Source organism: Cherax quadricarinatus, chromosome 39, assembly GCF_038502225.1.
Source record: "Cherax quadricarinatus isolate ZL_2023a chromosome 39, ASM3850222v1, whole genome shotgun sequence".
Taxonomy (NCBI): Eukaryota; Metazoa; Arthropoda; class Malacostraca; order Decapoda; family Parastacidae; genus Cherax; species Cherax quadricarinatus.
In genome coordinates, this window is record NC_091330.1 from 14,004,744 (window position 1) to 14,030,083 (window position 25,340).

Consider the following 25,340-nt stretch of genomic DNA (forward strand, 5'->3'; position numbering starts at 1 on the left):
CCTTAGATCAAAAGCCCCTCACCAACATCAAGGAGCCTTCCTTGAGGGGAAACAAGTTAGAAACATACAATGTAAGACTGAATTTCTTAAGCATGAGGGTAGTTGGTTGAGTTGACAAGAAAACTGCAAACTCCATACAGGAGTTCAAATGTAAGTACAGTGGACCCCCGCATAACGATCACCTCCCAATGCGACCAATTATGTAAGTGTATTTATGTAAGTGCGTTTGTACGTGTATGTTTGGGGGTCTGAAATGGACTAATCTACTTCACAATATTCCTTATGGGAACAAATTCAGTCAGTACTGGCACCTGAACATACTTCTGGAATGAAAAAATATCGTTAACCGGGGGTCCACTGTATACTATGATAAAGTCCAATGTAAATACAGGCAAGTGTGTATACAAATGCACATTGCTCGAAAGGTAATACTTGTGCTAGTGACATTCTGCACATGAGAATGGAATATACTCAGGAAGAAAGAAAAGAGGAGGCAAACTCTATACTATACACTGTAAACATTCATACCATAATCCTTTCAACAAATAATGGGGGGGGGGCCTTATGCTGAAGGGCTCTTGATCCAAGAAGTTAGAGCTACCCTCCCCTTCCTCAGAGTAAACCTGATAACCTCCCATTTCCCAGGTGCTGTATGATCCCAACAGCTTTTGACACTGCCACCTGACTAACAATAATACAGATAAAACAAATGTGATACAGCAAAAATATCTGCCAGCCAAGAAAGGTAAAGAGGCTGGTCCTAGAGTTGCAGCTCTGCTTCTCTGTTTAACCATACCTATCAACCCTTTTCCACTCCCTATTCCCCACTCAGATTGTCCTCTCTTGCTACCTCTTTCATCCCCCCCCCCCTTTCTCTTTTCCTCTTCCTGCCCATCAAGGATGATGACTTCAAGAAAGGTGTCTTGATGACTGAAGGGCACTATATACAAATAACCCACACATAAGAGAGGTTTTTGATTTAAAGAATTGTAGCTACCCACCACTTAATTAGATTAAACTTGATTGCCTCCCCAGGCACTGTATGACCCATCTGGGTTTAGCTCTTCCACAAGGGCTTGAATTGATACTCTGCTAAAGAGGTCTTCATCCAAAGAACTAATGTTGCCCCTCCATTTCATTGGATGAAATTTGATTACCTCTGATTCTGCAGGCATTGTATGACCCCTAGGGGTTTTGCATTTCCCTGTAAATTTAATAATTCCTCTGTTCCCTCTGCCTGTTGTCCCACATTTTTGCCACTGCATCTGTTTTGAGCCTTCACAGCAAATATACCCATCAGGAAATCTAAATGTCTGTCACAGTAACTACATTACTCTCATTAGAGACAAAACTATCACAATCACACTCAGCCACAATTAAAGTTCAGAGAAAAGGAAGAAACTATGTCAGGAAAGGCAGGAAGGCTATATTGTAGTGCTGAAGACAACTGTCAATTGAATTTAAAATAATGCTAGCGAGTTTAAAAAAAAAGCTAAAAATACAGATTCAGATGCAAAACAACCACTGTGAAAATAGTGAACTTCCAAGCACTTGGAACTTAGAAAGTTCTTGGAAGTTTCAATATTTTTTCACAGTGATATCACAATATGCAAAACAATACATATTGTTATATCACCTATTTATTGCATAGATCCAGATGTCATAGACTAAATTAACAGAAATGGTAACGAGTCTAGCTTTATCTGGGAGTTCCAAAATACGTAGAATAAACGAAGAAGTGGTGGCATAGCTATACTGGATATGGAGCAGGGAAAATTCAAGATCTTTAATGCTGAATGACTTGTGTGGATTTAGCACTTGTTTTGTGAATGGCATTAAACAAAATGAAAGTTTAAACTATTCTTTATTTCACAAAATATGTAATAGCCATGCTAACAACCAGTATGCTTAGGTATTTGCTATGGAAGTAGACATCCTATTAATACGGTGTAAGGCAAGAAAGCAACAAAGGTGCTGTATAATTCCTTCAAGAGGGGAGCTGAGATGCTGTTATATACCTGGGGCAAGAGATGGGTACTGCTGTTGTCAGTATACTTTTATAGTAATGTCTTTCCTTAATATACAGAAGCAGTATGAAGCAGCATATTTGTTGCTTCCATGAATATAGTGAATTCTTTGAATTTAAATTCATGAAATCGTAAAAATATACAAAAAAGAACTATACGAGACACTCAGGTTAGAAATGGTGGAAGATATGATTCCCTTCTCACTGTTATCATCAGGAGGAATGTGTTAATGCCGGAGATACAAGTAGGTGGGCTGTAAACATTTTATGAGAGAAGTTGGTCTCTGTGGATATTAACCTCTAACAAACACACTTATAAATGGCGCAGTCTCAACTTTTGTGATGGAACAAGTGGACACTGGAAATGCTTGAATGAGTTTACGTATCACTTTTGGAGTTAAAAAAGACCCAGTACTTTTTTATTTAACCAACTGCGTTCTTACCACTCACTCCCTGCTGACTTAATGACGGCTTGCACCATGCTTATTTCTCACTGACTCTGAATGTATATTGCACCAGATGAGATGGTAATAACCGACAATAGTTTTGTTACATCTCAAAAGTGGCAAGATAAGTCTATTTTCACAATGCTTGCTGCAGCATCCACAGCTACAGCAGCAGCATCCACAGCTACAGCAGCATCCACAGCTACAGCAGCATCCACAGCTACAGCAGCCACAGCAGCAGTCACTGTCTCAGCAGTAGCCACTGCCACAGAAACAGCAACTGCTTTCACAAGTTAAATCGGAGGCTGCCATAGTGAAGAGCTCTGTTCCACAAGGCACAGTACTCGCCCCCCATCCTGTTCCTCATCCTCATATCAGACATAGACAGAGATATACACCACAGCACCGTATCATCCTTTGCGGATGATACTAGGATCTGCATGAGGCTGTCATCTGCTGAGGATGCGGTTAACCTCCAAGAAGATATAAACAAAGTTTTCAAGTGGGCAACCCCCTCAAGGAAGGTTCCTTGATGTTGGTGAGGGACTCTTGATTTAGGGAATTGGATCTGTGCTCCAGTTCCCCGAATTAAGCCTGAATGCCTTCCACCTCCCCCCCCAGGTGCTGTATAATCCTCCGGGTTTAGCGCTTCCCCCTTGATTATAATAATAATCCAGTGGGCAACGGTAAACAATATGATGTTCAATGAGGACAAATTCCAACTACTCCGTTATGGAAAACTGGAGGAGATAACTAGAACAGAGTATACTACAGACTCTGGCCATACAATAGAGTGGAAAAATGTAAGGGACCTGGTAGTAGTAATGTCTGAGGATCTCACTTTCAAGGATCACAATAGTGCCACGATCGCACGTGCAAAGAAAAATGATAGGATGGATAATGAGAAAGTTCCAAATGAGAGATGCCAAGCCAATGATGATCCTTTTCAAATCACTTGTTCTCTCTTGGCTGGGATATTGCTGTACATTAACATCTCTGTTCAAAGCAGGTGAAATTGCAGCTCTAGAGATTGTACAAAGAACCTTTACTGCACGTGTAAGTTCTGTCAAGCACCTGAACTACTGGGAACGCTTGTACTCGTTGGAACGTAGGAGAGAGAGATATAACATAATCTACACTTGGAAAATCCTAGAAGGAATGGTCCCGAATCTGCACACAGAAATCACTCCTTACGAAAGTAAAAGACTGGGCAGGTGATGCAAAATACCCCCAATTAAAAGTACACTAAGAGAAAACATCACAAGTGTCCGGGGCCCAAGACTGTTCAACAGCCTCCCACCAAGCATTTGGGGGAATTACCAATAGGCCCCTGGCTGCCTTCAAGAGGGAGCGGGACAGATCCACCGGGAGGCCTGGTCGTGGACCGGGCCGCGAGAGCGTTGATCCCCGGAATAACCTCCAGGTAGAACTAGCACATGAAAATCACTCACTACGAAAGCAAAAGACTTGGCAGACGATGCAACATCCCCCCAATGAAAAGCAGGGGTGTCACTAGCACGTTAAGAGACCATACAATAAGGGTCAGGGGCCCAAGACTGCTCAACTGCCTCCCAGCATACATAAGGGGGATTACCAAGAGACCCCTGGCAGTCTTCAAGCTGGCACTGGACAAGCACCTAAAGTCGGTTCCTGACCAGCCGGGCTGTGGCTCGTACGTTGGTTTGCGTGCAGCCAGCAGTAACAGCCTGGTTGATCAGGCTCTGATCCACCAGGAGGCCTGGTCACAGACCGGGCTGTGGGGGCATTGACCCCCGGAACTCTCCCCAGGTAAACTCCAGGTAGACCACCACCACCACAGAAGGTCCATTATTTAATCAAGTGAACAGTGGCTTATCCTAGTCCACCACACATCCCTTTAGGGGGCACCTTACACAATATCAATATTTCAAAGGAAGCCTTGAAATGTCTATGGTCTTGTATACCATCTTCGTAACACAATTATTAAATACGGCCAGAGCAAGACTCCCGATCTAAGGTTCTCTTTGAGGCAATAACCTTGCTGTTGCCTTCTGTGATCCAGCAGGCAGTCACTCTTGGGTACGGATGGCACATTGTAACCCCCCCTTGCAGCTACCTGCTGGTGAGGAGGCAAACAGTTGGCACCATTGCAAGATATTCATATGGGTTGCTGGCTCCATCCACTGCAGAGGTTGATGAGGAGCTGCCCTGTGTTAGAAGGGCGATTCTCGTGGTTGTAGTAAGTTTAGTAACTGGACCTTCGAACTGGCATAGACAAGCTAGAACTGCAGGGCTCTTCAGTGCAAGGAGCTCTCTCTCAACCCACATTCAGTACACTGCCACCAGTAGCTAGTGCCCTCTGCTCTAGGGGTTCATTTATTTTAAATCAATTATATGGATTTTTATCTTCCATATCTGACAGACAAGGACGTCAGCCACAGCACCGTGTCTTCCTTTGCAGATGACACCCGAATCTGCATGACAGTGTCTTCCATTGCAGACACTGCAAGGCTCCAGGCGGACATCAACCAAATCTTTCAGTGGGCTGCAGAAAACAATGTGAAGTTCAACGATGAGAAATTTCAATTAATCAGATAGGGTAAACACGAGGAAATTAAATCTTCATCAGAGTACAAAACAAATCTGGCCACAAAATAGAGCGAAACACCAACGTCAAAGACCTGGGAGTGATCATGTCGGAGGATCTCACCTTCAAGGACCATAACATTGTATCAATCGCATCTGCTAGAAAAATGACAGGATGGATAATGAGAACCTTCAAAACTAGGCCCCTCAAGGAAGGTTCCTTGATGTTGGTGAGGGGCTCTTGATTTAGGGAATTGGATCTGTGCTCCAGTTCCCCAAATTAAGCCTGAATGCCTTCCACATCCCCCCCCCCCAGGCGCTGTATAATCCTCCGGGTTTAGCGCTTCCCCCTTGATTGTAATAATAATAATTCAAAACTAGGGATGCCAAGCTCACGATGACACTCTTCAGGTCACTTGTTCTATCTAGGCTGGAATATTGCTGCACACTAACAGCACCTTTCAAGGCAGGCGAAATTGCTGACCTAGAAAATGTACAGAGAACCTTCACGGCGCGCATAACGGAGATAAAACACCTCAATTACTGGGAGTGCTTGAGGTTCCTGAACCTGTATTCCCTGGAACGCAGGCGGGAGAGATACATGATCATATACACCTGGAAAATCCTAGAGGGACTAGTGCCGATCTTGCACACGAAAATCACTCGCTACGAAAGCAAAAGACTTGGCAGACGATGCAACATCCCCCCAATGAAAAGCAGGGGTGTCACTAGCACGTTAAGAGACCATACAATAAGTGTCAGGGGCCCGAGACTGTTCAACTGCCTCCCAGCATACATAAGGGAGATTACCAACAGACCCCTGGCAGTCTTCAAGCTGGCACTGGACAAGCACCTAAAGTCGGTACCTGACCAGCCGGGCTGTGGCTCGTACGTTGGTTTGCGTGCAGCCAGCAGTAACAGCCTGGTTGATCAGGCTCTGATCCACCAGGAGGCCTTGTCACAGATCGGGCCGCGGGGGAGTTGACCCCCGGAACTCTCTCCAGGTAAACTCCAGCCAGGCCTGAGAGTCACCACATTTGGAAGATCTCCAATAACTGAGTCCTTATGTCCTGCTATCCAAGCTCATAAAACTTTTTTTAGTCTAGAACATGTACCAGCTTTACTTCACCAGTACACCTACTCATCATATTCACCTGAAAATTTCCTTATCATTATTCACATTGTGAGAGCTCAGGATTCTTCAAGCTGATTCCCAAGCTAAACCACTGGCAGTTGCTAACACATCCATCATTGCTGGTCATCATGCCCTGTTTAATTTGTGATAAGGGTTGCATAGCTTGCCTTGACAAGTCTGTACTGCACTATGCTTGATCTATGCGGAAAATATCCACAGTAAACTCAGAAGTGGAATTTGCCATGAACCTATACCATTCCTGATATAGTGTATGTAAGCGTGGAAATTTATTGTATCAAAAATTGCAATGCCGCATTCATGTGTAAATAGCATAATGTTGTGGTTGCAGAGGGACTTCACCCACCCTTACACTCAACAACAACATTATACAACTGCGAAGATTAGTGTGCAAATTGATATATTTACGTCTTTAAGGATGATTTAGACAAGCTTAAATTGTTAGTAAATAATATTAGATTTAATAATATAGCCTTATATATTATGTTATATTAGGTAATGATATTAGGTATATTGTGGTAACTAGCAAGTCTTGGAACAAGCAAGGAGTGCTGGAAACTTGCTGGACACAGGAGCGCTCTTCTGGTAACAATAGCAGTCGAGACAACTCAAAAGGACCTCCAAGCTCAGTGATCCATGTTGTCTTCAAAATACTTGCCTGGTGACCTATGAGAAAGAACGTACTGTTTGCTGGTGTTACTAACCAAACCAATGATTGCAGGAACCATTTCTTTTGTGCGCGATGCGTCTTGGAGAGAGAGTAGTCATTACAAGTCTAGACAGCTTGGGTAGAATCAGGGCATTTCTAGCTAGTATAAACTCCACAATACAAGTCTGTTTCAGTTTGTGCATGGAGGTAGGAATTTCCTGCAAGGCAGTTAACCCTCGGAATAAGTGTAGCGTAGGGGTGCCCGTGAGGAGAGGTCTTGAGTAGTCTTGTTTTGTGTGTCAACAGTGATTGCATCTCAAGTTTCCACGCATGTCGACCTAGGCAGATGATGGTAAGCTCATCAGCGAACAAATAAAAAATTAATTAAAAACTGAGAGGACTTGAACCATCTCAGAAATGATCTATCGTACAACTATTAGATTTATATTCAAACAATGCAATGTACTAGTTAAGATGGGTGCCAGGAAAAATGTCAATGATGAAAAATTAGTTAGCCGAAAGGAAAAAGGAGGGTTGATTAACAAAGTATAGCAGTCACTGTATTGGTTAAATTCCAGGAATAAGTCTAGAGTCAATGCTGAGAGTTCTGTATCCAAATAAACTATAATATTTATCGGAAGTGGTTCATTTATAAGAGAGAATAATACAAAAATGTCACCATCATAACTTTGTGCATGACTAAATCCTCCTTGACTTGTAAATACCAAACTAGTTAACAAATATATATTATTATTATTATAATCAAAGGGGAAGCGCTAAACCCGGAGGATTATACAGCGCCTGGGGGGGGGATGTGGAAGGCATTCAGGCTTAATTCGGGGAACTGGAGCACAGATCCAATTCCCTAAATCAAGAGCCCCTCACCAACATCAAGGAACCTTCCTTGAGGGGAACAAATATATAGCACAGTGAGATATCTAAGGCCCTCTGTTGTAGTAACTCCAGACTCATGATCGTAGCTTATTGGAAGTGTGCTCAGTTCACAGTCTAAAGAACACAGGTTAGATCTCGAGAAGAGAGAGATGTATGGTCAAGTTTTCTTACATATGCTCCCCATATCTAACTAGTGGTAAATATGTGCCTAGGTGTTGATAGACTGTTGTGAGTCTCAACTGGGTGAGACAAGACGTATGAGTAAGACTTTTACTCTAGGAAAGAGAACTGTGGAAAATTGCATTTATCTGAATGTAACTCATTATGTACATAAATAATAATTATCTTTGTTATCATTTATTGTTATCAGTTACACAGACAAGTAGGAATTTGGGACACCTAGGTCACAAAAAATGTCCCCCTTCGATACCTACCACTGGCATATCCACAAGTTGCTCTAGACCTATTAATTACAAATGAAATATACATCACCAGGAATTCTGGTAAATATATAAATTTGTGGACTGTATATTAAAATTAAAAAAAGGATTATATATACACACATTTACATATCAGGAGAATATCTTAAACTCATTCACCAATTTGACTGGAGATTAAGGTGTATCATACTCATGAAAACCTCACTGTTATACATGAAAATAACACTGGCCAGAGTTACAACATAACAGACTTATCTGAGGTTCCTGGAGCTGTCTGGTCCAGTCGCCTGATATCTCCAACAATTTCGCCTCCTATTTGAGAGGTGTCAGCCCAATTTTACCCTCTAGAGCACGAAAATTCTTCCCATTCCATTAACGTTTCTTGTCCAAAATTCAAACAAACAATGGCGAGTCTCCTCTGCACAGGCGCAGGGTTTCCCATTTTCGATAACATAATTTTTATTATATTCAATATAGGCAATCTATTTACCTATAAATTACCGTATTTCCGGAAAATATACAGTATTTTCCACAAGAACCTAAAAAAAAAAAACACTATCGTTCATCTTGGGTTACAGTTGGTGCTACTGACAGAAAACATGTACGGAAGAATTGTTTGCGAATCTTTTCTATTAGGAGCTCCGTATTATTATTATAATCAAGGGGGAAGCGCTAAACCCAGAGGATTATACAGCGCCTGGGGGGGGGATGTGGAAGGCATTCAGGCTTAATTCGGGGAACTGGAGCACAAATCCAATTCCCTAAATCAAGAGACCCTCACCAACATCAAGGAACCTTCCTTGAGGGGAGGAGCTCCGTAGCTCAGGAGTAAAGAATTGGCCCAGTTAACCCAACTGAGTCAGCACAACTAGTTTGTCACGGTTTCTAAACTAACCCATAACAAAATAATCTTAACGTAGCAATAATAAAATGAGATTTAAGAATAAATTTATTTGCCTCATTGTTATTTTCAGAGGGAACCGCCAGAACCACAGGGGTCACAACACTTGGAGAATGGGAGGCAAGAGGTTTGATCTGAAGAAGGGAAAGCTGCCACCAACCCCTTGTATCATTAGTCCTTCACCAGCTTCAAGGAACCTCTACACATTTCTCTATTAAGCATAAATTCCCTGCAAGGGAAAGTTGTTGAGCTCAGGAACTGTTGATGTCCGGGTGAGTTAACGGGGCTCTTGAGTGACCTGTTCCCAGCCATGGTGGGTCATGTCTGACCTGCACATCACACCAGGTTTAAGACTTTCTCCACCAGTCAAAATTGACACTTGGTGTATGTAACTGAATACACGAATGACTGTTTTATTATGTACTTTATAATTTAGTTAATATTTTATACATTTTACGATTAATTATATATATATATATATATATATATATATATATATATATATATATATATATATATATATATATATATATATATAATTGTACCCACGAAACTAGTGGTATTGATCAGTAACAACAACACTGCACTAGTCGAACACATGCTGTTTTTGGCCCGCCTCAGGGTGAGCGAAGACGCCTGACAAGTTGCAAAACAACCACCATGAAAAAATGGTGAACATCCAAGAGCTTTCGTGATTTATAACATTGTCAAGGACATGTAAAAACAGTAGAAAGTTTATAAGGCTGAGATGTCACCTCACTTACAATATTACACTGGTCCCAATATGATGCAGGTGGGAAGCGTCAAGGACCCGTTATGTATAGCTTAAATTCTTCCCAAATTTTATTAATAAATTAATTTAATTTTAATAATCCTAAACTATTCTTATTAAAATCAGTACTACTTATTACCAAGCTTGATTCAGTTATATTTCTCTCAACAATTTTTCTCGGCCTTTTGAAAATCAATTGGGTAGATGAAATCTTTCACATAAATAAACATTAGCATTAGACTATTAGTTTGCAAATTCGACTCCCAAAAAACATGTCATATGAACGCCGAGATGTGTCTCACTGTATACACTTCCGAATACTTTAATACCTATTTTTACAAATTAAAATACATGTGTTCAAATACGATAAAATGACTCGAGTAAACTATAATAAACCTTAAGCATCAAATACATGTCTAAATCTTGTCGAAACCAAAGCTATTCTCGAATGTTCGTCCTTGTGTTTACCGCCATTCTCAAAATTTTTCTCATTCTCGTCACTCATTCTCATCTCTCCCTCTCTCTCTCAAATTGTACATGTGGCTATTATATTTGTCAAGAAGTATAATTTTAGGCAGTGAACAACGTTACGACAGTGTCTAGTGAAAAGCGACAGTCATCCGTGGCAAATATTACGTTAATCATTATGCATTTCACCTGTGAATACCCGTTCTTACTAGCAAGAGAACAGCAGCAGCAGCAGCAGCATAGCCAACACCACGATCATCAGCAGTTGTAACAGCACCAACAGCAACACCACCACCAGCACTACAGGCTGATAACATAATCAGTACCGCAAATGCAACAGCTAAAACATCACCAACAGAAAAATAATCTGCAACAGCAACAGAGTTAGAGACAACAGCACCAATGTTACTAGCACTTTAACATCAACAGCAGCACCAACATCAGCACCATAAAGGCACCAACATAATTTGCAGCAACAATAATAAAGAAACGAGAGGAATACCCTACCAGCATCACAACTACCATCAGCAGAAACACCAGTAGCATCATCCTCAGTGACAAAAGCAGCAACAGCGGCAGCAGAAACAAGCAATAAACGGGAGGAAGGTGCATCATGCGCTGAGGTAGATGAAAGTAAAGACGAAGCAGAAAGAACAGCTTCTCCACCTCCCTCTCTCTGAAACAGGACCACACGGGAGAGCCTGCCAGGTGCCTTCTACTTCCAGGGCAGAGTGCAACTCACCCTCTATCATCACTTTCGTTGCCGCTGCCATCTCTAGCACCATTACCACCACTACTGCCAACACCAGCATCATCACTACCATCACCACTGCTGATACTGTAATGTACTACCAGAGTGTCATAGATTGCTGTCAGCATGATTACAGACTATACTCATCGAGAAAGGTGTTATTTAATCTAAAATTAGCTTGCAGCGGGACAAGGTGGTTGGCTGGAGAGGCTGGGAAAGCAGCAGTGTCAGGTGCCAGAGGTTCATATGAGATTACGTCAGCATCGATGATCATATTACTGAAACAGCATTCAGGATCCTTAACCAGGACTTCAAAATAATATACACAATATATGTGAATTTAATAATAGAGTATGCAATAAACCATGCAATGTACAGAATGCATTATCATCCTCATAACCAAGCGCTAAACACTTAAGGGTCATATAGCACAGAATGCTGTAGACACAAAGATTTGTCACTAGGGTAAATTCGAGAAAGAAATGACCGTGCATAACACTGGAACGAAGGAACATAGGCGACATGTTCACAACATACCAAATACTCAGAGCTGATGCAAATAGATTACCAAGTAAAACAAGTTAGAAAGTACCTTTACAATATAAGAGAAATGAAAAGTGGAATCAATTCAGAAGAGAGGCAGAGGAGGGTGACTATATACATGGCTTCAAAAACGGGTATGACATGACTAAACTAGACCAGTCGACTGAAAGTTTAGAGGCGGACCCAACAACTTGGGTGACTTGCATGTTCTTGGGCTGTAAGGAAGTCTTTCATACCATGCCATATAGAAGGCTACTTAGTAAATCAGAGAAACTGATACAACGAGAAAAGTACTATCATGAATTAAAGAATGCTTAAACGATAAACAACAAGAGTAATGATAATCTGATGAGCAATTTTCATTTACTTCCTGGTTATGAATTAAACACCTGATGAAGATTCAGCATAATAATAATAAAAGTTAAGCGCTAAACCCGAAGATTCAGCATTAGAACGGAAAGACAACTGAGTATGCACACTACATAGTTCTTTAATTAATAACCTCAAGAGAAAATGATGGAAAAAATGAAGAAATAAAAGACACGATTAATGTGCCACTCTCTTGAAAAGACTGAAGGAGACAACATTGTTGTATACCGTAGACTGTTGGTATTTTTGCTAGTTTACGCCACTCATACTATTATGGGAGACAGTATCATTTTGAACCATATACAGCACAATACTCTGTATAATAAAATTAAGTTTGAACATTCCTGGTCTTATGCCAGTAATGTGTCATTTCTCTCATTTTATCAGATATGATTTGAGAATATTTAGTGTTACATGGAACTCTTAGCCAGCAGCTAATTTCTTACTTGACAACCTTGAATCATGATTTCTGTCTATAAGGTTTGTATTCACAGTCAATGATATGATTTATTTCATTAGTTCTGCTTCTAGTACAACTTGGCTAACGTAAACCCATAATTTGCTCAATTACTGACTGCCAGGTACTCACTGTTAGTTTGACACCGAATAAATACTCACCTTCCTATGATCTTTCCTTGGAACGCTGAATTATTTAATGTTAATCTTGTTTCTTTGGAACTTAATGAAGAAAAATATTAGTATTACATAACAGTCAGTGTAGAGGTAAAATATCAATAATTTAACAATTTTAACAATATGCTTTTCACTTTATTTACATAACAGTGCATACAAAGTACATCTTATCAAACATTATTTGACTACAACTAAGCTAGCAGTTAGTAACAGTTCAGAACAACGCGAATAACTAGGAACATACGAGATACACATTTCCCTTGCAGGGTACGTCAGCACTTTGTACTTGCCCATCAAGAATACTGCCTTTGTTCGACACACGAAGGCTGCGGACCATCAGCATAGTTTGTGATAATCCTCAGCCGAGATTTCTATAACTATCAGTAGAATTCTTGGTAATACTCAGCACAGTCTGAGCATTATTAATAACTTTAGATCATAAAAATTGTCAGCATGTTTTGTGGAAATCGTCGTCAATATAGGTTTACAGCTGGTTCCTCTTAGCAAGAACAACTGCAAGATTCTCCACGTTAGGGATCGTGCCATAGTTCCTGGTACCGCTGCTGGAGCTGAATTTGTTCGACGTCTGGAAAGAGCTGCTGGAGAATGTGTGTGTACTACTCCCACTGCCAGTACGAAGATAATTTCCTGTCAATTTGTTTGGTGACGAAGTGAAAGTAACACCTGAAGGAATATCGGAGGAACCTACCACGCTTGACCTGTCACCACCAGACAGAAGAGACAAGGTGCTGGCTCCAGGCAAGGCAACTTTACTAGAAGATCCACCGGAAGAGCTGGAATGTTTAAACGATGAACTAGAAAAATATCTAGAGGCAGAGCTTCCCGCTGATCCAGAATTAATAGCACCAGAAGCTGCTTGGAATGCAGAATGGACAGTAGGTGCTCCGGAAGCAGTGCCATGACCTGCCAGGATCACTCCACCATCGCCCTGACCGGAAACACCAAAGCTGGATCCACTTATAGATGAAAGTTTAGAACCTGGTCCAGCAGAGAAACGAGAACCAGAGATACCCGACACTTGAGAGTTGGACACTTTAGAGATAATGCTTGAGCCAATGGAGCTGCCTGATGAAATTCCAGAACTGGAACTAATGGAGCTGCCAGGTGAGAATCTAGAACTAACACCACTGGTACTACCAGAAGAATGCCCAGAACTGTGACCATTAAATGTGCTCGAAGAGGATGAGAGAGACTCGTCAACTGCACCAGAGTTTGCAAGATTTTGGACTGTTTCGCGACTAAGAGTAGTTTTAGTTGGAACGCTCTCACTGGAGCCACCGGTGGGACTAACAGAAGAGTGCACAGACCCTTCGCCTGGTGAGCTGCCTGAAGAGAATCCAGAACTATGACCTGTGGAACTGCTAAGATGATGCCTGGTACTATGCAGGGAAACCTCAGACCTGACGCCAGTGGGATTTTGGGAAGAGAATCCAGAAAGTGAACCAATGGAGGTAGAACCAGTAGACCCAAAACTACTAGAACTATCAGAAGACAAACCAGATATGGAACCAGTGGTGCTCCCTGAAGAAAATCCGGAACCAGTAGATGTTTGGAAGGTTGCATGACCACTAGAAATTCCGGCTGGAATACCTTGGCCAGCCAGAATTACTGCTGCACTCTCACCGCCCTGACCAGCCAAAGACCCAGGGGTAGTCCTAGATGAAGAAGAAAGTTTAGTACCGGAGCTTGATCCAGTAGATAAATTAGAGCTGGAAATGCTAGGAAACTGAGTGTTGGAATCACTAATAGGGCTACTTAAAGATAGTCCGGAACCAACACTATTCGAGCTGCCTGGAGAGAATCCAGAAGAGTGTCCAGAAGTGACACCAGTGGAGGTTCCTGAAGAAAATCCAGAAACATCAGCGGAGTTGCCCGAAGAAAGTTCATATTTAGCACCTATGGAGCTACTTGAAGAATGTACAGAATTGACATCACTCAAGCTACCTAAGGAGGATTCAGAGGTGTGAGTAGGTCCTGTGTCAATAGATGTTTTGAAGGCTTCCTGACCATGAGTATTTCCAGAAGTAAACACAGAACTAGAACCCGTAGAAATGCCTGAAGGCAACCCAGAACTAACACTAGTAAAGGTACCTGAAGAGAATCCAGAGCTGATGCCCCTTGTACCAGCCCCATTAGAAGTCTGGAAAGCCTCTTGACCGCGAGGAATTAAGGCCGAAGCGCCTTGATCAGCTGCACTATTATCGGCCGTGCCAACAGACAACCCAGAGCTCAACCCATTTACTGATGAAACTCCAGAGCCGGAGCTTGATCCGGCAGAGAAGTGAGAACCAGTGGTACTAGAAAACTGAGTACGCGAGCCGCCTGTGGGATCACCTGAAGAAAGTACTGTAGCCGTACCTACAAGGCTGCCTGCAGATATTCCAATGGAACTTTCAGGTAATAATCCAGAAGTGACACCCAGTGAGCTGCTTGGAGAGAATTTAGTACTAGTTCCTGTTGTACCAGTACCTGTAGAAGTGGGGAAAGCTGCATGACTACGTTTAACTCCGTCCGGAATACTGTGGCCAGCCAAAATCACTGCTAGACTCTCACCTGCCTGGAAAGAAGATCCAGAGCTGGAATCAATCGAGAGGGGTGAAACTTGTAATGCAGAACCTGATCCAGTAGAAACAAGAGAGCCAGAGGTACTGAAAGGCTGGGAACTCAGCGCACCACCGAAGCCTGCCGGAGAGGACCCAGAACCTGGTCCACTAGAGCTTAAAGATGCGACACTAGAACTAGAAAAACCTGGGCTTCGGGATGGAAATTCTGTACCGGAAGAGCTAGAGCTTCCAGTTGGTAACCGTGAAGTAGCACCAAATGAGTTAAATGAAGAGGATCCAGGATTAGCACTACCTCTGTTAGAGCCAGTAGAAACCTGGAGGGCAGCTTGACCTCGAGTAACTCCAGATGGAAGCCTCTGACCAGCCAAAATCACTGCTAAACTGCCACCGACCTGACCAGCGGAAGCCCCAGAGCTTAACCCACTTGCAGAGATGGATGGAAATCTAGAACCAGAACTACCTGATGAAAATCCAGTAGAACCAGTGGAGCTCCCAGATGCTGATCCAGAACTGGAAACACCAGTTATGCCTACTGATAATCCAGAGCCACTGGGGTTTCCAGAGGAGAAACCAGAGCTGACACCATTGGAACTGCCAGTTCCTAAAGAAGGCGAACCAGGGGAAGAACCAGAGGTGACTCTAGAGGAGTCACCGAACCCTGGTGCCTTTGACGAGTCTGTAAAACCGGACGACTGAATTGAAGATCCTGAATTTCCCGTTTCAGAAAGTACATTGTTGACTTCTGGTAGATTATAGAGAGAACTGGTTCCTAGTGGAGGGGTCTTTATCTCAATCTTGGTGGCGGGAATTAACGACACAAAACTAGTGTCTTTCTGATTAAAGTTTGCTGAGCCTGTCGATACATCAGGGGCAAAAGGTGCACTCGAGGAGAGAGATGGTGCATTTCCCGACCCACGAGAAGTCCCAATAAGGTCTGCGGAGCCGAACGGATCACTAGTGGAACCGATTGAAGAACCGGACGATCCGCTATTGGAATCAAACGAACTGGTGGTGGAGAAACCCGATGAACTGCTTCCAGCGCCACTGGAAGAGCCGAAAGAGACACTTTGGCTTGGTAGGACAACTGGCACACCTTCAACTACCTGACTAGAAGATGACCCGGTGCCTGATCTAGTTGTACTGGAGGCAAGGCTCAGCCCCGAGCTTGAACTAAATGAAGATGTGGATGAAAGACTAGAGCTCGGATATTCACTTTCGGTGCCAGTAGGCGTACCAGGGAAGGAGGAAGGATTGGACAGTCTAATTCCAGAGTCGCTCAGAGTGCCGGAGAGTGGGGCAGCGCTAGGAAATTTACTACTGGAATCATGTCCAGAACCTATGAAGGTGGAAGAGTCTGCAGTTCTACTTCCAGAGCCAGAGAAAGCACTGGAGAATTGAGTCTTGCCAGCAAGGATCACAGGAACTCCTTCAATGACTTGAACAGGGGGCACAGAGTCTGTTTTCGTGGAAGTAGATGAAAAAGCAGAGACGGAGTCTAACCCAGTTGAAGAAGAGGATGGGATATTAGAGCTAGAACTTGATCCAGTTGATACTCCTAAGGCAGACAATCTATTACCAGAGCCAGTAGGAGCACCAAAGGTGGTAGAACCGAATGATCCAGCAGGTACACTTTGGCCAGAGAGGACCACTGCTACACCTTTGACCACATTTACGGATGATCGAGAGTCTGATCCAGTCGAAGAACTTGAGAGCCTGGAATCTGAGCTTAATCCAGTAGATGTAGATGGAAAACTGGAGCTAGAGACTGATCCAGCCGAGGAAGATGATGAAAACCCAGAGGTAGACAATCCATTACCAGAGCCAGCAGACCCAGAGAAGGTAGAACTAGACGATCCACTTCCTGAAGCACCGGAGAAGGCAGCCTGACCACGAGTATCCCCAGCAGGGACGCTTTGATCAGCCAGTTTCACTACTAATCCCTCAACAATCTGACCAGGTGACCCGGAGCCAGATCCAGTTGAAGAAATGGATGAAAACTTAGAACTGTCACCTGATCCAGTTGATGAGGTGGACGAAAACCTTGAGGTGAAGACTTTGTTTTCAGAATCTCTAGAAACACCAGAGGAAGTGGAAGTTCCAATTCCAGAACTAATGGAAGTACCGGAGAAGGCAGCCTGACCATGAGAACCTCCAGTTTGGGCACCATGGCCAGCCAGGATCACTGCTACTCCTTTACTGACCTGACCAGAAGACCCAGAGCCTGATCCAGTGGAAGTGGAAGAGAACCTGGAACCAGTGCTTAATCCAATTGAGGAGGTGGACGGGAAACTAGAACCTGATCCAGATGAAATGTCTGGGAATCTAGAGGAGAAGCTATTACCAGATCCAACAGAGTCACGAGCGTCACTGGTAGTGCCGGAGACGATAGTTTGACCGCTACTAACTCCAGCAAAACCACTTTCACTGGTTAATTTCACTGATACTCCTTCAGCAATCTGACCAGATGATCCAGAGCCAGATCCAATTGAAGAAGTGGATGAGAATTTAGAACTATCACCTGATCCAATTAAAGTGGACGAGGACCCCGAGTCAGAGCTGAATCCGGTTGAAGTGGATGAAAACCTGGAACCGAAGCCTAATCCACTTGACGAAGTGGAGGGAATACTGTGGCTAGAGCCAGATCCACTTGAGTGTAAAACCCTGTTATCAGTGCCAGCAGAGCTATAAAATGAAGTGGGTGAACCGGACGATCCACTTCCAGAACTAAAGGAAGTTCCGGAGAAGGCAGTTTGACCATGAGAACCTCCAATTTGGGCACCGTGGGCAGCCACGAACACTGCTACACCACCATGCTGATCAGATAACTCGGAATCTGATCCAGTTGAAGTTGATGAGAACGTAGAACTGTCACTTGATCCAGCTGTAGAGGTGGATAAGAGCCTTGAGTCAGGGCTTGATCCAGGTGAAGATGAAGAAAACTTGGAATCAGAGCCTAATCCAGATGAAGGGGTGGAAAGGGAGCTAGAACCTGATCCAAACGAAGAAGTTGCTGAAAAGCCAAAGCCAGCAGAAGTACCTGCAGAGCTAGATAATCCACTTACAGAATCACTGGAAGTACCGGAGAAGGCAGAATGGCTGTGAATACTTCCAGCAGGGGTACCACCTTGACCGGCCAGAGTCACTGCTACATCTTCAGTGACCTGACCAGATGACCCAGAGTCTAGTCCAGTTGAAGATGAGGATGAGAACATTGAATCAGGGATTGAGCCAGTTGGAGATGTGGATACAAGCCCTAAAGTACCAGAGCCCGATCCAGACGAAGTGGTAGAGAGTAAGTTAGATTCTGATCCAGTTGAAGAGCCGGATGGAAATCTGGAGGTGGAATATTTCTTGACAGTTTTAATAGCTGCATCAGAGGTGGAGAAGCTGGAGGATTCACTTTCAGAATCACTGGAAGTACCGGAGAAAGCAGCCTGACCATGAGCACCTCCAGCAGGAGGTGATTGACTAACCATGGTAACTGATACACCTTCATTCACCTGACCAAAGGTGGTCCCAGAGCCTGATTCAACTGAATCAGGGCTTGATACGGTTGGAGAAGTGGATAAAATTCCGGAACTTGAACCAACTGAACTCGATGAGAGCTTGAAATCGGAACTTACTCCAGTGGTAGAGATGGATGGGACATTAGAAACGGAGTCTGATCCAGTTGTAAATCTGGAAGTGGAAAAGCTGTTACTAGAGGTGGGACTGGAAAATTCACTTCCAGTTTCACTGGAAGTGCTGGAGAAGGCAGCTTGGCCAGGAGTACCTCCAGCAAGGACACCTTCACTAGCCAGATTCAATGCTGCTCCAACAACTTGACCGGATGGCACGAAGCCAGATTCACTTGCGCCAACCGAAGAAGTGGACGAGAACCTTGTGCCAGAACTTAATCCAGTCGAAGAATCAGATGAAAATTTTGATTCAGAGCTGGACTCGGCTGAAGAAGACTGGAGTTGTGAACCAGAGACTAATCCAGGTGAAGAGTTATGGCTCAAACTAGATCCACCTGAAGAACTAGAAGCTATATTAGAGCTAGCAGAAAGATCAGTTGAGGGGGAACTGGGAATTCCACTTCCGGTACTAATGGAGGCTCCAGAGAAGGAAGCCTGACCATGGGAACCTCCAGTTTGCGCACCTTGGCCAGTCACGAACACCGCTACACTATCTGCAACCTGACCGGATGACCCAGATTCTGATCTAGTAAAAGTAGTTGAAAGTCCCGAGTTAGAGGTTGATGCAGCTGAAGTGGATGACAGTCCCGAGTCATGACTTAATGCAGTTGAAGTGGTTGAGAGCCTCGATCCAGGGTTTGATGCAGCTGAAGTGGATGAAAATCTGGAATATGGGCCTAATTCTGATCCAGGTAGAGGAGCAGAAAACTCAGATGTGGAAAATTCATTACCAAAGCCAGCAGAAGTATCAGTAGAAATGGCGGAGGGAACACTTCCAGTACCACTGGAAGTATTGGGGAAGGCAGCCTGACCGTGAGTACCTCCAGTACTAGTTCTTTGACCAGTCACACTCACATTATCGACCTGACCAAAAGCTAACTCAGAGCCTGATCTAGTGGAACTAGCGGAGAGGGAGCTAGAGCCTACTCCAGTTGAAGAGATCGGATATTCATTACCAGAACCAGCAGAAGCATCTCTGGAGAAGACAGCTTGTCCTTGAACCCCTCCAAGTTGTGCAGCTTGTCCTTGAACCCCTCCAAGTTGTGCAGCTTGTCCTTGAACCCCTCCAAGTTGTGCAGCTTGTCCTTGAACCCCTCCAAGTTGTGCAGCTTGTCCTTGAACCCCTCCAAGTTGTGCAGCTTGTCCTTGAACCCCTCCAAGTTGTGCAGCTTGTGTTTGAACCCCTCCAAGTTGTGCAGATTGTTCTCGAACCCCTCCAAGTTGTGAAGCTTGTCCTTGAACCCCTCCATGTTGTGCAGCTTGTCCTTGAACCCCTCCAAGTTGTGCAACTTGTCCTTGAAGCCCTCCAAGTTGTGCAGCTTGTCCTTGAACCCCTCCAAGTTGTGCAGCTTGTCCTTGAACCCCTCCAAGTTGTGCAGCTTGTCCTTGAACCCCTCCAAGTTGTGAGGCTTGTTCTCGAACCCCTCCATGTTGTGAGGCTTGTTCTCGAACCCCTCCATGTTGTGCAGCTTGTCCTTGAACCCCTCCATGTTGTGCAGCTTGTCCTTGAACCCCTCCAAGTTGTGCAACTTGTCCTTGAAGCCCTCCAAGTTGTGCAGCTTGTCCTTGAACCCCTCCAAGTTGTGCAGCTTGTTCTTGAACCCCTCCAAGTTGTGCAGCTTGTCCTTGAACCCCTCCAAGTTGTGAGGCTTGTTCTCGAACCCCTCCATGTTGTGAGGCTTGTTCTCGAACCCCTCCATGTTGTGCAGCTTGTCCTTGAACCCCTCCATGTTGTGAGGCTTGTTCTCGAACCCCTCCATGTTGTGCAGCTTGTCCTTGAACCCCTCCATGTTGTGAGGCTTGTTCTCGAACCCCTCCATGTTGTGAGGCTTGTTCTCGAACCCCTCCATGTTGTGAGGCTTGTTCTCGAACCCCTCCAAGTTGTGCAGCTTGGCTGGCCACAGCTGCCCCTCCAGTGACCTGAGATGATCCAGAGTCAGATCCAGTTGAAGCGGTTGAAAATTTAGAACCGGAACTTAATCCGGTTGAAGTTTTGGAGGAGAACGTAGATGTGGAAAATTTCTTTTCAGAGCCGGCAGAAGTATCAGAGGTGGAAAAACCAGTGGATCCACTTCTAGAAGCAGTAGCAGCACCGGAGGTGGATGCCTGACTAGGAATACCTCCAACAGTAGCACCCTGGCCAGCCAGAACTACTGCCACTCCTCCATCGAACTGACCAGATGAGCTTAAGCCTGATTCGGCTGAAGAGATGGATGAAAACCTGGAGGTGGATGGATCAGAGATGGAGGAATTAGATAATTTATGTCCAGCATTGCTGGAAGTACTGAAGGCCGCTGGACCATGGGTACTTACAGCAGGAAAACTCTGGCCATCCTGGCGGCTTGGTGCTTCACCTTTACTGGCTTGACCTGATGATAACCCAGAGTTGGAACCAGTTGACGAAATAGACGAGAACTTTGAGTCCGGTCTTGATCCAATTGTAGAAGTGGACGAGAACCTGGAACCGGATCCAGATGAAGTAGTGGCGAAGGAGCTAGAGCCTGATCCAGTTGAAGATATGGATGAAAACCTAGAGGTAGAAAATCCAGTATTAATTTTGTTAGAAGTAGCGGAACTGGATGATCGGCTTCCAGAATCACTGGAGGCACTGGAGACGGCAGCCTGACCAGGGGCTCTTCCAGCCAAAACCACTGCTACTCCTCCAGACGATCTGGAACCTAGTCCAGTTGAAGAGACAGATGAGAGCCTCGAGCTAGAGCCTGATCCAGTTGGAGAAGTGGACGAGAGCCTGGAAACTGAGCCTGATCCAGCTGACGTGGTGTGGAGGGAGCTAGAGTCTGATGTAGGTGGCGAAGGAGATGACAACCTTGAGGTGGAAAATCTACTGCCAGAGCCAGAAGAAGCACCAGACAAGGTGGAGGAACTGGCTGATCCCGTTCCAGAATGGCTAGAAGCTCCAGAAGTAGCCTGACCACGAATACTTCCAGCAGGGGTACCGTGACCAGCTAGGATCACTGCTACTTTTCCAGTCTCTTGACCAGATGTCCTGGAAGCTGATGGGATGGAAGCTAACCCGGAGCTACCACCTGATCTAGTGGCAGAGGTAGCCGGGAGAGTTGAACCAGAGCCCGATCCAGTTGATGAGAACCTTGAAAAAGAGCCTGATCCTGCTGAAGTAGTGGACGAGAGCCTAGTGCTGGAGCCTGGTCCAGTCGAGGAGGCGGATGAAAGCTTAGATGCTGAAAATTCATTACCAGAGTCGGGGAAAGCATCAGATATTCTTGAAATGCTGGACGACCCGCTCTCATGACCGCTAGACTCGCTGGACAAGGCAACTTGGCCAGGAGTAACAACCTCAGGAACTCCTTGACCATCCAGGATCCCTGGCACATCGTCTACCTGATCTGAAGATGACCCAGAGCCTGATCCAGTTGGCGAAGAGAGCCTAGAGCTGGAACCCGAGCCTTTAGCTGTGGCTGAAACACCAGTGGCTGAAGGGCCAGCTCTACGAGGAACGCCACCCTGGAGGTTAAGAGATACTTTTTGAGAAGTCGTGGGACCTGACAATTTGTTTCCGGAAGAGAAGCTTGCCGAACCACTTCCAGAACCCCCGGAAGCTGTGGAGAAACCTACTGATTCACTTATGGTTCCACTGGAAGTAGAAGAGTCAGTCGATCCACTTCCAGATCCTCGGGAAACAGTGAATTCTGTTGAGTCACTTCCAGAACTTTTCGAAGAACCGGTAGCAGCAGAGAAGCCTGTTGATCGACTTCCAGACCCTTGTGAAGAACCGGAAGCAGCAGAGAAGCCTGTTGATCGGCTTCCAGACCCTTGTGAAGAACCGGAAGCAGCAGAGTAGCTTGCTGATTCACTTCCAGAGCCTTCTGAAGAACCGGAAGCAGCAGAGAAGCCTTCTGATCGACTTCCAGAACCTTGGGAAGAACCGGAAGCAGCAGAGAAGCCTTCTGATCGACTTCCAGAACCTTGGGAAGAACCCGAAGCAGCGGAGAAGCCTGATGACGACCCGACGGAAGAGGCAGAATTCCCACGGTGGATCACTGGTCGGAAACCTCTCTCATCAGCTTCGTACTCAACAAGGAAAGTCTCTCCGTTGGGAGCCGTCCACCTGTCGGGCCGAGAGGACAGATGATCAGCTCATAGCAGATGCCTTGTACACCTCAGAGAACCACACACGAGCGCTTGCTCACTCATTCACTCTCTCACATACACATATGAGGGAGGACATATTAATGGGTGTCAGATTGCCACCTCTTATGAAGTGATCTAGTGTGTGGGACGAGCCTTAGGTGCCCTTAATGTACTGGGACGACCCCCCCCCCTTTCCCAGTTTGCTAGTTCCTGTGTGTTGGGATTGCTAGCCTTAGAGATGACTTACTGAATATTGGAACCAGCAGATCTGAGGTGACACAGCCTTCTGGAACTGAGAGGGTAATCCTAGTATTGGACCCCAGGCATCAACACCCAGATCGATCCTCACAGAGCTGTTTTGTGGAGGGTAAGAGATCTATTGACCACCACCTGAGATCTAACCCTTAACACCACCAGCAAAGGGATCTTATGGTAGGGGATGAGGATAAAAGTGAAAACCCCCCAAAAAAATAATAACGGGAAAGAGAATAGGATAGAGATGAGGGGGGAAATCAGGATGAATACAAAAGGGCATCACCAAAAGCCTTGTTACATGTGTGTTAAGGTGTGGGATGGAAGCTGGAAGCTACTGGATCTCTTAACTGAAGATTTAAAAAGTAAAATTAATAAGGAAATTGCATGAAAAATCACATGAATTCAGGGAAGAGGCAGAGAGGAAGAACCAGACAACGAGTCAAGAGACACACTTGCTAAGAGGAGAGGCGAAGAGAATGAAAGATAAGGTAATAGGGTGGGTGCTGAGAAAAGAAAGTAATAGAGTAAAAAAATGAAACACTGGAAACAGTAAGGAAATGGAACCTCTCAGGCAATGAAGCATTGAGAAAATAACGAAAAAAATGAAGACAGTGAAGGTTATTGTTAATGAAGAGACACTACAGTGCATCAAGACGAACACACACACACACTTCCTTAAAAGCAGAAAGAGAAGGAAGCATGTTAGACAGTTGACTCACGAGTAGGACCCAGTCACTGTTGCAGGCTTGTCCTTCGTGGGGCTGGTTGCATATTCACTGTGTCGGATTGACTCAGCGACAACTGTGAAACGTTCGCCGGTACGATTGACACGACTGTGCCGGTCGTCGATGTTGTGTTGCTGGTTGTCGTGTTGGTGGGCTAGTCCATCCAACTTAGCTGCCACAGCCACACCCACCAGAGCCAAGAGCACCACCTAGAACATTGAGCGAGAGCAAATGAGAAGGGAAGTCTCGCCTTTCCTGGTTTTAATGAATACGCACGTGTGTTAGTTGCCAGTTGTCAAAGGCACTTGTCGATAGACGTTTGGCCTGGTGAGTGTGCTTTTTTGTACGCGTGGTGTGTGTGACGTATATGTGTGGTGTGTGTATATGTGTGTGTGTCGTATATGTATGTGTGGTGTGTGTATATGAGTGTGTATCGTATATGTATGTGTGGTGTGTGTATATGTATGTGTGTGTCGTATATGTATGTGTGGTGTGTGTATATGTGTGTGTGTTGTATATGTATGTGTGGTGTGTATATATGTGTGTGTGTTGTATATGTGTGGTGTGTGTATATGAGTGTGTGCCGTATATGTATGTGCGGTGTGTGTCGTATATGTATGTGTGGTGTGTGTATATGAGTGTGTGTCGTACATGTATGTGTGGTGTGTGTGTCGTATATGTGTGGTGTGTGTATATGTGTGTCGTATGTGTGTGGTGTGTGTGTATATGAGTGTGTGTCGTATATGTGTGGTGTGTATATGAGTGTGTGTCATATGTGTGTTAGTTACCAAGTTGTCCTAGGCACATGTCGATTAGACACTAGGCTTGTTGTACATGCGTGTGTGTGCATATATATATATATATATATATATATATATATATATATATATATATATATATATATATATATATATATATATATATATATATATATATATAATGTGTGTGTGTGTGTGTGTGTGTGTGTGTGTGTGTGTGTGTGTGTGTGTGTGTGTGTGTGTGTACTCACCTAATTTTACTCACCTAATTGTGGTTGCAGGGGTCGAGACTCAGCTCCTGGCCCCGCCTCTTCACTGATCGCTACTAGGGCCTCTCCCTCTCTGCTTCCTGAGCTTTGTCATACCTCTTCTTAAAACTATGTATGGTTCCTGCCTCCACTACTTCACTTGCTAGGCTATTCCACTTGCTGACGACTCTATGACTGAAGAAATACTTCCTAACGTCCTTGTGACTCGTCTGAGTCTTCAGCTTCCAGTTGTGACTCCTTGTTTCTGTGTCCCCTCTCTGGAACATCCTATCTCTGTCCACCTTGTCTATTCCCCGCAGTATCTTATAAGTTGTTATCATGTCTCCCCTGACCCTTCTGTCCTCCAGTGTC

General features: G+C 44.5%; 1 protein-coding gene across 3 annotated transcripts in view; it reads right to left on the reverse strand.

The window, feature by feature from the left end:
* Nucleotides 1-12,723: 12,723 nt before the first annotated feature.
* LOC138853770 (pneumococcal serine-rich repeat protein-like) overlaps nt 12,724-25,340 on the reverse strand; it is a 71,355-nt gene continuing 58,738 nt past the window's right edge. For 2 of the 3 annotated variants that reach the window (XM_070092419.1, XM_070092421.1), the window contains exons 2-3: nt 23,957-24,171; nt 12,724-22,959 (exon numbers count right to left, since the gene is read on the reverse strand). In XM_070092419.1, coding sequence (XP_069948520.1) covers nt 13,095-22,959; nt 23,957-24,171 — 10,080 coding nt within the window. In that variant the 3' untranslated portion in view covers nt 12,724-13,094. The remainder of the gene's footprint in view (nt 22,960-23,956; nt 24,172-25,340) is intronic. The other variant, XM_070092420.1, reaches the window with a different exon arrangement.